This window comes from Telmatherina bonti (genome assembly GCF_933228915.1).
Source record: "Telmatherina bonti genome assembly, chromosome: 12".
Classification (NCBI taxonomy): Eukaryota; Metazoa; Chordata; class Actinopteri; order Atheriniformes; family Telmatherinidae; genus Telmatherina; species Telmatherina bonti.
The window spans coordinates 22,577,427-22,593,542 of NC_136610.1; the positions used below are offsets into that span (position 1 = coordinate 22,577,427).

A 16,116-nucleotide genomic window follows, 5' to 3' on the forward strand; every position below is an offset into this window, starting at 1 on the left:
CCAATATTAGTTCTCGGCTGTGCTGCATTCAAAAGCACTGGGAATTTGGTCTTTGGGGTCTTCCAAAATCTACTGTATTCATCACTATGGAGGATTAAATCATAAACATAAAATACGTCTTTTCATTTATTTTTTTAGATGAAAAGACCAATTTGTTGCACAATTGCCGCCTGTTTGTGTTTTTTAAAAATACATTCTATATGCCCTATTACATATTTTATTAACCAATAAAGAGTATGGAGAATGCAGGTCAAGAGGACATAGGCCTACTATTATTTCGACTGTGTACGTTTAATCGTGTAAAACTAAATATAGCGCGATTGATGGTGGTACACTGAATGGTTTATATATTTATACCATGGTCAGTGATAATTGTAATGTCAACTGGCTGCATTATTTTCGTATATATGCACACATAGTTCGGCAAATTAAATCACCGTTATATCACTCCCTTACGGGGCGTCACCATAGCAACACGTTAATTACCTAATTCAGATCAGCTGGCTTTTGACCGTAGACTGTATGCTTTTGACAGGTGAATGAGGGAAACGGAGCCTGACAGTGGTTGTTACAAAAAAGTACATCAAGGCCAACATGAAATAGTTCCCATACTTTGTTATTAAATGCTTACCCCACCCTTACACAACATTACCCTCTTATATACACACACATCACATACATACATACATATATATATATATATATATATATATATATATATATATATATATATATATATATATATATATATATATATATATATATATATATATATATATATATATATATATATATATATATATATATATATATATATACATATATATATATATACTTCATTTCTAGTTTAGTTACTTAAGAAAACAGCATAAGATTACACTATATATATATATATATATATATATATATATATATATATATATATATATATATATATATATATATATATATATATATATATATATAGTGTAATCTTATGCTGTTTTCTTAAGTAACTAAACTAGAAATGAAAGGCCTTTGCGTTTACAATTTACATGACAGAGAAATGTGTCAGCAAGACCAGAGAGGCTTAATGAAATCCTTAAAATATTAACTTACCCAGTACTTTTATTTTTTCGTAAGTAGGGGAGGATTAAGTTTCAGATCTGTCCTTCCAGGTGTTCCTTCCTCTGATTTCATTCTTTATATGGGAAATCTTGCAGCACCGGTTTACATTATTCCTCTTTAAAGCAAGTTGCTGCTTTGCTCGGCAGTTAAAGTTGTTAGGACTTTGCAGAAGCCCCAGTCCTCAGGAGCCTAGGTGTTGATATAGTTACAAATCCATGACATCTAAGCTTTATGGGAAACACTCTGCAGGTATGCCAGTCAAGTTCTTTCTTTACTTTTACTTTATTGTGTACTTGTCAAGGACAATGATCAATTAAATGCTTGTAAATAAGCTAAGAATTCATTCCCAAAACAGGTAGAAAGAGAAATTAAAACAAGATACAAATACAACAGACAATATAAAATAGAACTAAATACAACAATAAGAAAATAGTTGAAATGGTACAGGATAAAAATACTATCTTTTCAAATCATAAATATAAATCGTGTTGAAAGGCTCAACCGTAATTATAGTAGCATCTTTAAAGAATCAAGTCCTGAACACTTGAGGCATTTTTTACTAACTATGCACTGATTTGAGCCAAAGTTTAAATTGTTTTATAAACAATGAAAAGCTACCAGACCCTCTGATATCATCGGGAAGGGGATTCTGCTTCCCCGCCACTTTTACAGAAAATGCTGATTGTCCGAGAGTTGTTCACTTTGCGATATCCCCCTGAGGATGCTCTGGTCCCCACCCACAATCTTCTGCCAGCCTTGTTGTGTCTGTGTGTTTCATGCGTCTGTATTTTTAAGTTCCCCTGACTGCTCCAACTGTGACTACTTATTCCATGATTTATGAGGAATGTTGGATTTGACAACAAATTCACGCCTGGCCTGAGATTTGTTATTATAATTATTTGTGATAGGGTGAGTTCTTGATCATTAGATTCATCGAAACTTTCCTGCTTTTGGCAATGTCCAATTATATTGCTTACATTCTTACAGATTGTTTCATCTGAAGCTTTACCAGAAGTCCTATGCTAGGAGCTGGAAGGGCATTAACAATAACCGTTGTTCTGTACAGGCCAATCACCATTTTGCAAAAGACCCGCTTGTACATTCAAGTGTAGCAGCGTTGGGACCAACTGGTTTGGCAGCCATTGTGGATGTTTCTTATTCTTATCTGGCAAAAAGAACGTGACACGATTTGCTGCCTTAACTGAGTTCCCCAGAGCTTCTAAACTAGTGTTTCCTTTTGATATTTCAGATACAGCTGTAATCTGTAATTTCCTGGTTACAAACATAGGTGATCAAATACTTTTCCACCCCTTTTTATTTCATCATCTAGGATCCAGTTTGACAAAAATTTTGATTACTATAAATATATTAATAGTAAACTCTGTAAGTAGACATATACATGTCCCTATTTTGTAAACTTTGTAGGCAAACAGATTATTAGCATAAAATATGTAAAAATTTTAGACTTAAACTTTAAGTCCTGTGTCAACTAAAAATTAACATTATTAATGTCTATGAATATTTTAAGAGTCATGTATAAATGTGGCACACTGAGCTTGTTTATATATGTTTAGAGATAGCAGCCCTCAGTATGAAAGTATTAAACTAGAATAATTTTTGTGATAAAAGAGAATTTTAGCAATGAAAATAGTATCAAAATAAAGTTTTCATCATTTTTCAGTTGTGTTTACATTATTTATTTATTTTATTTTTGTCGTTATTTCTTCCATTGCTGTTTTTCAATCAAGATATTTAGCATTTCAAGTTTACTTGGGAAGGGCCCTGGTGGAGTGGGGTCCCAAGCAGCTGCATAGTTTGCTTATGCTTTTGGGCAACCTGCCTCTAATTAACTAAGTTAAGAGTGAAAGCATGCAGATACAGCCAGAAAGTGAAAAGTAAAAGGATTCAAACAACTTTCAAGTTAAAAGGAAGTAAAAACAGGATGCATGCAAGTGGTTGCACAGAGACAGAATTTTGACCTCCCATTTTATTACACATTACCTGTTTACATACTTCGGAGTTTTCATCAAAGAGGATGTCAAATATAAAATATTTAAGAGAAACATTTTTCTTATCTATTTTGCACTGTACAAATTTTGACCTGTGAGTCAGCCAGATGTCAGATTTAATGCACAACTGGTTTCCACTAAAGCCACGTTGTAAAACTTGTGCTGACTTCTGTCCTTGACCTCGGCTTGGATATGGATAAGACTATTATCATGTGAGAAATATTAGCCTGTATCACAGGCTGTAAAGTATATTTTGACAACCTAGACTTGCTTTTATGAAGTGTGTGTATAAATGTGGTCTGAAAAAGAGTGGTGCTGTTTCCACTCAGGCTTTGGTCGAGTCATTGAAGCGACAGGATCGCCGCAGCTCTTGTGCTTAAAGACTTTTCTGCACGTTCTTTTGGACCAGGAGGAAGACTGCGTGCTGTGCTAGTTAGTTTCCCACAGTGTGTTTTGAACACATACTTCTAAAATAAATTGCTCCAAATCCAACCTCTCAGGAAGCAACTTCCAGCAATTGTTAATCAGGAGACTTATCTGTCTCAGTCCAATCGGAATGTCTCCTTTACTGAGGACCTAATTGTGAGCACATGCTGGAATGGTAGTAGAAGAAATGAGTGTTTCTTAATTAACTCAAATCATTATTTTGGTTTGTGTTTCTCTTTGAATGCTGAAGTTTATCATCTAATATTCACATCCAGTTTATTATGAAATCCACAAAAGCGGGAAAGCTGAATTTAGTGTTGTTTTAACTTGGAAGTTTCTTCTGTTCTCTTATGTGAAATGAACCTAGCAGAGAAGTGCTGCCTTTTGACATAGTTTCTCTCTGAATGCCCATATTTGGGTGTTTGCTTTCCTTTTCATGCCCTTTATTTCATGAATAAACAGGCCATTAAACTACTGCGTGTTGGAAATTTCTAAATTCTTAAGTTGTGACATTTACGACCTAAAATTCCCAGAAAGCTAAAAGATTCTCACAGCTGCAGTGGTGGAACTTGTTGCCCATGCTCTCATGAGTCACATCACCCTTTTTGCTGTTAAAAATTAAGAAAGACATGCTTATCTCTTCTTACTTCTGTTGAGCTTCACCCACCACCACCACTGCCTCCCCAAATTGGAAGCTGTTGTGTCCTGATGTAGTGAGGGCAGGATGTTCTCACTTGGAGAGCCTGCAACTATGACCCACAGCAGCGTAGTAATTGTTGTGTTGATAAAAGAAAACAGTCTATAGCACATCCACACACTGCAGGGTCCCTCTGGACAAAAGAGGATTATTTACACTGATATAAAAAGCAGTGTATCCTGTTGCTGAAGTTAAAAATAAATCCAGCCAGTGCTTATTTTGAACACTTGAGCAGAGATTGAGTTTAATATAACAGGAAGTGTTTGTTTTTTGATTGTTAGCTTCCTTAGACAAGATAACGGTTGCCACCTTTGACATTAGCTTCACAGTAGGTTGATTGTGTTGCACACAGAGGTCAGTTATGTAAATACACAGATAGTTTATTGATCTTCTTTATAACTGAACATAGGCATTGCTTTTGAAAATCTGTACACTGCCGATTGATGTTAATTCAGTTCAGTTCAATTCAATTCAATTCAATTCAATTCAATTCAATTCAATTCAATTCAATTCAATTCAATTCAATTCAATGTTTTTACTGGCTGTATTGTCCAGTTAACTAAACCAATTCAATTAGTCCTTGTAAAAGGCAAGGTATGGACTACATATGTAGCATTTTCTTATAATCTTATTGTCACTGTTTGATAACAACATTATGAAACATAACTTCTGCAAAAACTAATACTAAAAAACCAAAAAACAAAAGAGGAATAACATGAAGATAGCTGGCAATTGGAGTTGGTTAAAACGTATTACAGTCACTTGATGATAATATGACCTTTTGTTTTTTAATTATTATGTATTTTTCTGCATATGTTATTGTTGTATGTTGTTTACATTAATGAGCTGCTTTGTGGAATGAATAATGATAAAAATGTTGTTTTCTGTGTCACCTCTTTGGTAGAAATGCTTGTGTTGGCGAAACATCATCTCTTCCAATAACAAATAAATAAATAAATAAACAAATAAATAAAATGGTAGTATTTTTAAGGTACTTTTTATTTATTTGACTTAAACTTATTTGTAAACTCGTTAGTTTCCAAGGTTTCCCTTATTTACAGGGACGACAAGTTTACAACAGCATATCATAAAACCAGTGGTGTATTGGTCTCACAGGAAGTGGGTTTTTCTTTCAATTTTTTGCCTTTTTTAAAAAGATAAAATAAAATAAATAAAATCAGAAAAAAGTAGCTCAGAAAAACAGTATTTCAGAAAAAGTGACATGGAAGATTACTCTGTTTAGTTTACCCCAAAAATCCTTCCGTATTTTTGGTCATTGTCACATAATTTCTGCTCTTCGGTTTCAGGGAGGAAGAGTTATAAAAAGGACTAAACCAATACTGGCCTTGTATAATTGTTGTTGGGATTTTTGGCAAGTGGGATTAAATCTTGAGGATTTATCATAAATAATCTAAATACAGCCCTGCTTTTCTCTTTTTATTAAATAAATACATTCAACACAGAGTTTTTGTTTGTTTGTTGTTTTTCATCCGGTAGTCTCCTCTTCAGACTGTTTCCACCCCAAGCAAGTGACGTTGCGTCCTTCCTCTGAGTCTCCATAAAGCGTGTATTACGCATGGACTGGAAGTGCTGCTCAGAATCACGAGAGAAGTTGACCGAGGCGCGCGGGGGACTGATTGATGCTTTTTCAGTGAGGTTTCCCACTCACCGATTTGGATCTGAAATATCAATTACTCAACTCTGAATTTCCTAGTCCGTTAAATCGCAATTACTATTTAACTCACTTCTCAATACATAGGCTAAATTTATCCTTTGCTGCACCTGCCCCGCTGATAAAGCGGCACATCCGCGTGCTCATCGCGGGGATCGGGAGTTGGACTACCCAGCTGCGCAGGAGAGCTCCCCCGCGAAACGCGTCATGGGATACGGGAGAGTTGGCGCTGTTTTGTCTCTCTACACCTGAAGAATCGGTGGATCCCTAACACGAATTTAAAAAAGAAAAGAAAAAGGACTTTTTTTTTTTTTACACACATTCCTGCTTTATAACCGGAATTTAAAAGCCCCCCCCCCCCCAATCAGCGACTTCATCTCAACATCTTTTTTTAAACAGCAGGTTTGGTTGGAAGTGGCAGGATGATCCCATCTGACTGCCTGAAACTAGTGGCTGTTATCTTCTGCTGTTCGTCACTCACAGCTGGTAAGAAACAAATTATGCATCTCAAAATAACTTTGTGCTTAAATGAGCTCCATGTTTTATTAAAGTTTCAGTGAAACTAACGGCATGTTGTTGTTATTAAAGTCTTTGTTCTTCGCCTGATTGTAAATTTGTTTTAAAAAAAAAAGTTTAGTTGCGCTTTAATAAGAACGTCTCCCAATTTCCCTTTGTCACCCCTTCGCCTTTTTTCGTTGTGTGTGTTTATAGAGTATTTTTGCTCGTTTTAAGAAACTTAAGATGAACCTTTTGGGGCAGGCGCGTCCAGGAGACGCAGTCCTCCTCTATGCCGCTAGAGGGAGTCTTGTCCCTCTGAACTTGATAGTTTGCCCTGACAGGTAATTTGACTGATTTTTTTTTTTTTTTTTTTTTTTAAACAGTTTTGATTAGTTGATCTGTTTTCGTAGATTTTTCTGAACATTTTCTAATTCAGTACTTTTAGAAGAAAAAGGTTTATCCCAGCTATTGTCATCTGTGAGTGAGCAGGAATAAACATCTTGAGACGACAATGTATGTTTCTTCTGACAGCAATAGCAGCTTCATTGTTTCAGTGTCACTCTTTAAAAACAAGACAGAATAGAAAACATGGATGTTCCTCCACCTTGTGCCAGGTCGAATCGACCACTGAGATACACACCAAAGTTTCCTTGCTATTTCCAAATAAACAGCCCATCAAAACAAAGGAAACCCTGTTCACATTCCCACCTCCCTGACATGCACACACACACACACACATGCCCTCTACACATGCATTCGTGCACACTTTCAGTGTACAAAGCTTTGTTTGCAGTAGATTTCCTTCACTGTCCGCACACAATGCGTGGGAAAGACGCAAGGAGGAAGCGGATGCAGGGACAAGAGGCAGCCTGGAATTGTTCTGGCTAGTAAAGGTCACAGAAAAGTGACACGCTACCTGTGCAAAGATTTCTTCCTGGAGCTTCTTAAACTCTTTTTTAGTGATGTCAAACTTCACGCACAAGACAATGGCAAGGAGGGAAGTGGGGCATTGTTTCTGCAAAGGAGCCTTTGACTGCTAGAACCATTAGTTGTCGATGGTCATCAGACTGACAAATTGTTCTGAGATGTGTATCAGAGATACACAAAGCAACGACAGAGATCAAATGACTGAGATACTAAGACTCAGTTTGCGTTACAGTATTAAACTTGTGCAAAAAGTCATTAAAAGAGGTTTTCCCGAGGACTAAAACTCAACCCTAAGTCAAAATCACAAACAAAATTAAGTAAACGCATGAGCATCTCACAAATTACATCAATATAAATGGGAAGCAAAACATTTTCCTGACAAACTACGAACTCCTACAAACGGATAAAACAAAGTAAATTGCATGAAAAGAACATTTTACTTAATACAGTTGCATATTACACAGCACATACATGAAATAGAAAACATGTATCAGAAAACACAACAAAACACCACAAAGATACAGGAAGCAAAACAAGAAAAGCAAATTTCCAAAACATGACCGAAAACAACAAGATTTCTGAAAACTTTACATTTCAGAGAATAAAACAGGATTCCAGGGAGCACAGCAAACATTTTAGAAAACCAACCTGTTGTCACTCCCCACTACCCGCATGCTTCACTAAAATGAAGCATGCCATATGTGTTGGTTTTGCATTAAGGTGCTTTGATCATCACTTTTGAGCATGCAGGGTTTTTGGAGTTTCTAATATAAGTTTTGGGATAAACTCCTTGGCAACTTGATTCTATCTTAATGCATATTTATTATATTTTCCTGACTTTAGCCAAGTTCCTATAAATTCTAATAAACATTTTAGAAAGAAGTGAAAAAAAAGCCAAGATAAAACATGTTGGGCCAAATTTGCTCTTAAGTCATTTTTGAGTCATTTTTTCTTTGCTGTTTGAAGATTTGAGAAGGACTGTAAATTATTATATTATCACTCGCTGGTGGTATGTCTGATTGTGCAAAGCTGTAAAAAAACACACACACATACTCACCTGGATTGTAAGACTAACTGGTGAAGTAGTAAAAAATTACTCCCTCACAGTTTTACGAATTGGCCAATAGAACTGTTCTTATATAATTATTACTGGGTCCCCCGTCCCACCAGGCATGACCCCTTTGAGTCAGCAATATTGTATCTTTAAACCCTGCATCAGATTTCAATTTCAAGGAGCTTCTGTCTGCCTACCTGTCTCAATCAGACATTATGGAACAGTAATCCTCTGGGCTTATTTTTTAGGAGTCTCATGGAGGAAATTCCTGTTTGTTGGTTCAACTTGGCTTTATATAACCTGGAATGACCACCCATCATGACCAGATGTTCTTTTATTTTGCTTTTTTAAGAGGAGTCTGGGACATTTTACCTCGAAAATCTCCAAAGGCTAATATACAGCTAATAAAAAATGCACTCTTCGTAACTGTGGTCTTAACCTTGTATTTGGCAAAGAGAAGGGTTTTAGAAGAGCAGTGAGAGAATGATCCAAGACACAATGCAGCCAGAGCTGGCTGATATTACGGCAAGTGGCCTAAAGTATTTTTAGATGGGTAGTGAGGAATAAATGTTGTGCCAATAGACATTTTAACTCACTTTTCAATTTGAAAATGGCCAAACATTAAATAAAACTGACACAAAAAACTTACTGCAGGACACAACTGCATGTATTATAATGTGAGGCAACATGGTCAGATTAAGTTTTTAAGCCAACAGGTGAGGTAATGTTCACATTTTCATGCATTATATTGAATTACTGTGAAATGATCAGACTATTAAGGAACTGAACAGGTGGCCTGCCGTCCCTCGGCCTTCTTACACAAACGTTGCCTCAGTGTCTGCTGGAGATTGATGATCATTTGCTACTGTTTTGCAGCTTTCAGCCCTGTCACACAACAGTGAAAATTACTCATACACTCTTTTGTTAAACTGTTCAACCTCTTAATGCCTTTTGTTGACACACAAATGATAAGGATCAAGTGGCAAGGTTAGACCCTAGGACCATAATGTTGTCAAGTATTGTTGCTACTGCCCTCACAACACCCAAAAAAGATTTTATCCCCTCTGACTCTGAAGAAAGATATGTTGTTTCTTGACAAGACAGGAATTAAGGAGACATGAAATGTATTTTCTGCTCAAGAGAAGGGAATTCCGCACATTATTCCCTGCACTGAAGGGCTGAGACTGCGGGTTTCCTTTTTCTATTGAATGACAGTGCAGTCATCTTTTACAGTAATAGTGGTTTTTATTATGCAATATCAGTCATGAGTCTCTGGCAGCAACACAGGCTGGTGAAATACAGCCAACAATTGTGTTCTCTCATGTTATATTATGTAATATTTACTTTTAAAGTCTTTAGTCTCACAATATCTTGCCATAGTTTTCCTCTCAAAGTCACAGAACCGTGACGCACCAAATCCTCTCTCTTCGTTTGATTGTGCAGTATTTTAAGAACAACTACCGTAATATTCCCTTTAAGCCAGATGACATTTCATGTTACATCACTCGGGTTTTTCTCCTTTCCAGGCAGTTTTTTTCCCAATATTTATGCATTTTCTCTTCCACAAGTATCCTACAATATTGTAGAGGTGATCCTGGAATTCAATGCTGTTTGTGTATTTCCTGACTGGTGTGTATTCACCACAGATGTGTTTTTTTTAAACACTATGTCCTGTGCCACTTCCCTTAATCAGTGCCAAGTGAGGACATACCCAGTGATCCTGGTCTAATCTTAGTTGACTTGTACCCTGTGTTACTGGCACAAGACCCCATCGTGAGTTCTCTGAAAACCCTCATCCTCTCCCCTCCCTCGCACTGTTTGTTTCATGCCTGTCCTCTTTTAAATGGTTCTTAATGAAAACCAGCTTTGGGGTCTCTTTGAACAGAATAAGTACAATTTTTGGCATTTTCAGGCGATATCCTGCAGGAATGCAGCTCACAGCTGTTACAGGGGGTTATGGCTTTTCAGATGCTTTTCTGAGGCCAGCTCTGGACAGGCACTGAGGCAGGTGGAAGGTTTTAGGGTCTAGAAGGAAACAACAAGACGTTTTTTCCCTCTATAGTCTAATTTTTGCTGGGCTGCTGGGAGCCCCTGCTGATTCATCCATCTCCAAGTGCATTGCTGAGTGAAAGAAGGAAGAAACAAGTTTAGAAGGTAGTGGTGGTATTTAAATGAACATGGCATCAGGAGTTTCAGAAAAAAAACTGATAAATTGCAATATATCTAACTTTCCCCCATTAAAATTCGGGTTACTTCATTCTTTTCATTTTTACTAATGAGCAACAAATAGTAATTGACTTCCCAGCTGATCAGTTTGTGAATCTTCACTTGTAATAATCTAACACTGCCAAAAGGCTGTTTAATCATAACATGAAGGCATGTGAGCCACAAATCTCCCCCTCTGTTTCACCTTGGACAATAAAACAATGATGCTGTAGTATTTTAAGAGGAAGTGGATATTGAGTCCCACTGCCAGTGCTGGCAGCTTTTGCTCATTCTTAGCACAGCAGCTGTTCGGAATAACAGACTAATGCCATTGTGTTTGAGTGAGCATTTTCTTTCTGTGTGCTTGTATTTGTAAGTAGTGTGATTGCAGATGCGCTTGTATCAAGTCTCCAGGTGCACGTGCCTGTGCATAGGTGAATGCCTATTGGCTAGTGCGTGTGTTTGTGTAACACTTTCGTGTTACCTTAATGTCTTTTTTGACAATGTTCCAGGAATGAAGGTCATATTTGGGGCGTCAACGTAATGAAGTTGTTTTTGACAACAATGACAAGATGTTCAGGGATGTCAGTGAAAAGGAGGAAATCACTTCTGGGACTGTGACACCTCCCCAACAGCAGGGAGAGTCACACAGTGCTTCCTATGTTGATCGCTGTTAGGCAGCCCTATCAACAGATTAGTTTGGCTCAGCACCGGAGAGGCCAACTTAGAATCGGACATCACAGTCTCATGTGTTGAATTGTTACATAAAAAATTATTTTACAAAAAGTGAGAATGGCTTTCAGAGTGCAAGGTCGGTTGTAAATAGACAGATGCTGGTTCAAGAGAGTAACGATGTATGTACTACAGGAGGTTGAGTGTAGAGAGGAAACACATGCAAAGGCCTCCTCCTTCCCTCCATCCACCTTAACTCTTTTGTTGATGCTGCTCATCCGAAAACACAATCCATTCAACAACGTGCCTTCCAGCTCCGGAAACATCGCCAAAGTGCACACAGTGGGCAATCACTTGCATAAGGGGCAGAAGCCGAAGCGCACACTGTGAGCTCACATATAAAGCACTGAAGGGATTCATGGGAATTTCCAGCTGCATTTCTGACTAACACACCATTAAAGAGAGGGTGTAAATGTGCTGGTTTGTTGAACCTTTTCATTAATTGCTCTTTTTGTTTGTGTGTGTGCATGTGCTTTTCAGCAGGACACTCGGCGAGAGGCCCAAAGATTCAGCCTGCTGAAGATCTCATTCTTCAGAAGGGTGACTCGTTGAGCCTCACATGCAGGTATGTGGCTTACCTCACTATCTTTTGTCATGCCTGTCTGTGAATGTAACATTTCCCCATAAGCTGATTGGTCAGTAAATCGACCACAACCTTAATTTACAACTTTATTAAATTTATGTGGTAATTTAACAATTTTCTGTATCAGTTTTTTCCTTCCTGGTCTATTAACAGAAGTTGATAATGAGTTTTTGAACTGTGAAAGCTGCTTTTAGGATTAGACTCTGGGTTAGATAAAGGCACCTGCCCTGCAGGTTTTTCCTGTTTCAGCATGCCTGACTCAAATTAATAAGCTATTAAAAATTTTTTGCAGAACATTACAACAAGCTGGTGGGCGGTCCATTTAATTTGATCAAGTGTGTTGGAGCAGGGAAAGATCTAAAACCTGTCCATGCAAAGTTCTTTGGCCGCAAAGAAGCAAGGACAATCCTTGATAAGAACCAGAGATGGTAGTCCACATTTATCAGTGTCTTGCCATTTATTTTGGGAATGGTGGGACCCAAATCTGCTGTGTTCCCATTTGCAAAGAATTTAGGGTGTTGCATCATTTTGCAGGCCTGCAAAAATGTAAAGGAGCTTGTGTCTATCAAATATAACGTTTCCCTACAAGGCCGTATGCTAAGACACTTGGGTCAAACAGCACTGCATTGTTTTATGTCACTGGCTGTTGAACTGGAGGTTGGTTGACCCAGAATTGTGCAGGCACAAGCAGTGGTATGCAAGTTATGTTTGATGTTCCTCTGGGATCTCTTTAATGAGAGTTTTTAAATGAATTCTGAGTGGAAAGAATGTGTTAGCTGAGCACATCTTTCAAAAGAAACATGTTCCCATGTGAAAGTTCAAGGTATCGGATGACTCGAGATTAACTCCAAATAAACTAAGAATGAACATCAGGCCAGAAATTCCCAAGAGTGGAAGCAGCCGCTGTCGTCCTGAGCTGAAAAGCTTGTAAGGCCGTTTGCCAGCTGTGACATTTTCTCTAAAAATAGATCCAAAGCTATGCAGTGTTTATGCACAGAGGATAGATAAATAGGATCCGTTAAAGTATTAGTAACACTAATTCTGTCGTTCACTATCTTTCATCAGTGGTCATGGCGTCTTGCACTGGACACTTGGGAATGCCCAGCGATCGCTGCTCTCAGAGGATGTAAAGATGGAGTTCTGCAATTCCAGGCATCATTCTCACTGCAGCAAACTGACAGTTCTGCACGTGAAAGTCAGTGACACAGGGAGATACACGTGCAATTACTCCAAATCCGGTGTAGACTACATTACTTCAACATATGTCTATGTCAAAGGTGAGACCTGCAAAACCCTCCTTACTTGGAAAAGTATTGATACCCCATGGCATTTTTTTCCTGTATTGTTGCATTTAAACCTGCAATGTAAATGTTTTATGAATTTTTTGTTTATTTATTTATTTATTTATTTATTACAATGGATATGCACAAAATAATCAAAAGTAGAAAAGTGAAAGTAAAATAAGAAGTATTGCTGCCTACTACATTTAGAAGAAACACAATTATTTAATTTAAGTCCATCTGTGAGCCATATACAAATCCCTGGCTTCAAGTGGAGAAAACATCTAAGGAGATTGCAGAAACTATTAAAATTGGGTTAAGAATTGTTAAACGCGTTATTAAAATCTGAAATGATAGTGGTAAACCTTACTGTTCGGGGAAGAAGAGTGGTCAGAAAAAATCCTGAATGGTCAGGATCAGCAATCACTGAAAACATTTGGTGAAATCAAATTGTGGAAAAACAAGAACATAACTCAGAGTACTGTTTAATAGTGAAAGTAAGAGCATTTCCCCACACACAATGCAAAGGAATTGGGGATTGGGACTGAACAGCTGTGTATTCATAAGCACACCACTAATTAGTGAGGCTAACCAGAGAAAAAGCCTTCTCTGGTGAGCATAAAACAGTAGAATCTGGAGCAATGGAAGCGGGTCATGTGGTCTGATGAGTCCAGATTTCCCCAGTTCCAGACTGATGAGTGCATCGTGGTAAGAAGAGAGGCAGATGAAGTGATGCAGCTGTTATGCCTCGTGTCTACTGTACAAGCCTGAGGGGGAAGTTCTGTGATCTGGGGCTGCTGCCGTTGGTCAGGTGCACTTGGCTCATAGTTACTTTATGGGCACAATGAATGAAGTCTGGGCAGTGTATAATCTCTTTGTGTATATAACATTACTGTTCTTAAAGAGTCCAAAACATCAATAAGCATGCTTACAAGTCTGCACTTTTTTGCATCTGGGTCATTGCAGCGTATGGTAGCTGTCACAGCTGGGATCCCCCAATTCTACTTTTCAGATGTGCTGTCCAAGTCCTAAATGCCATGTGTCGCCAGATGGCCATGGTGATTAGGTTTTCACACACCCAGCAGTGATTAAATGAGCTCAAACAAGGCTTTTTTGCAGAAGCTGGATTTTCCCCATAGACACCAAGCATGTGTGCAGAAATCACATACACACACATTCGACAAATGTGCAGTGTGTCTCTGATGCTAAAAGCATAATAACCAACGCTGTGGCAAAATATCCCAGGTCAGTGCATGATTCTTTTATTTGGAAAAACAATTGCCTGTTCAGATGCAGTTTGGTGAGTTTGAGATGGCTGACTTGTAGGTGGGTCAATTTATAAAATTCTGGGTAAAAAATAAATTATGCAGTTAGAAACAAGTATCTGTGTCAAATTAATTCATGTTTTGTTAATTTTATTTTTTTAATTTGACTGTGCAGATCTCTTAAACCATCCACCTGTTTAATTCAAAGACTTTCTTTCATATGGCAATCTTTTTTTTTTTTGCCCTCTAATGCCTCTATAGTCTTTTTATTTCATCAACTGTTTGCATTGTTTTACCAACAACATTAACTTTTTCACAAATTTGCTCCCATAAAGTGTTTCCTTTTGTAGCAGTCAAACGTCTTTGCTGTAGTTCATTCAAGTGTTTGTTGGCTTCATCAGCCAGCATCTCCAACGCCATAGGGTTGAATTTCTTTTTGTGGTTTCTCTCCAAACTCCAAACCCTGAAATGCACCAAACCCTCATTTACACAGAGTGTCTCCAGCATGTTTGCACCTGCCACCATTTAACCAGTCACTCTTATTAAATCACCAGCAAACTGTGGTTCAGCTCCAGGTGCAATATTCTACGTTGGGATCTTGGTAAAGCTGACCCTTGTGGTACTAACCCTTTAAAATCCAGCCTAAGAAATACTGGGGAGAAAGGTCTAATTATTTAAATAGTTTAGCATTTATTACCATGTAATTGGTTAAAACTATTGTACTGTAATCTTCTGCGTCCTAGTATCTATTAGACGAATATCAGATTATGTATCTGAAGTAATGCAAAATGTCTCAGAAACTGTGTGTACCAAATATAACATGTTTGGCCTTATAGGGTTAAACTTATATATATATGCCAGATTTTCCTGTTGGTGGAAGAGGAATAATCAATAATAACCATGTTTTGTTATATAGTGACTTGTACACATTTCACTTAAAATTTCACTGAAAGCAGAAACTTTTCTTATTGATTTTATACCCGTCAGACTTTTCTTCAGAATATAAATCCTCCAACACACTTAAATATAGCTAATCTATCCCTAACCTTTTATATTGTTAAAAGTTGTTTTATCCATAACTTAACTGTTTTTGGCTTTTTTCAAGGTTTGGTAAATTAAAAAAAAAAAAAGATCCTTGTGAAAGGGTGGTTTTAATTTTCTGCCCCAACTTGAACGTCTAGTGTCAAACAACACTCAGAAACAGACAATGAGCAAAATCAAGGACTTGATAATCCGCTCCTTGCACGAAAACGATCAGTCCATAGGAATCGACATACAGGGAATTAAGAAGGTGATGACAGGAATATACATACCCTGTATATCTAGTACTACTACTCGGGAACACACATGCAGGATGCTGACTTTAATCTGCTGGCATCCAGACTGAACTACCACAAGTATCCATCTCAAGCACAGACAAGGAGAGGAAGCAGTTTCTGTAAAGCTGTGGTTTCTTCTGGAGGATAAAGAGTGAGCTTGATTGCACAGGAAACTCTGCTCATTGACTGATTTCCTGCTTCAGCTACTGTTTTCCTAAATCTTCCCTAAAGCATCGTATTGCACCAGTTACATTTTTTTAGTTACATTATCATTCAAATGAAAACTGCTTATATGGAGGGCTGATTAAAAATTCATCTTTAGCCCATTAAAACAATTTGCTT

At 37.6% G+C, this 16,116-nt stretch overlaps 1 protein-coding gene across 3 annotated transcripts in view; it reads left to right on the forward strand.

Moving 5' to 3' along the window:
- The first annotated feature begins 5,851 nt into the window (after positions 1–5,851).
- kdrl (kinase insert domain receptor like) overlaps positions 5,852–16,116 on the forward strand; it is a 46,223-nt gene continuing 35,958 nt past the window's right edge. For 2 of the 3 annotated variants that reach the window (XM_079249632.1, XM_079249634.1), the window contains exons 1-3: positions 5,852–6,397; positions 11,808–11,892; positions 12,976–13,187. In XM_079249632.1, the coding sequence (XP_079105758.1) occupies positions 6,334–6,397; positions 11,808–11,892; positions 12,976–13,187 (361 nt within the window). In that variant the 5' untranslated portion in view covers positions 5,852–6,333. The remainder of the gene's footprint in view (positions 6,398–11,807; positions 11,893–12,975; positions 13,188–16,116) is intronic. The other variant, XM_079249633.1, reaches the window with a different exon arrangement.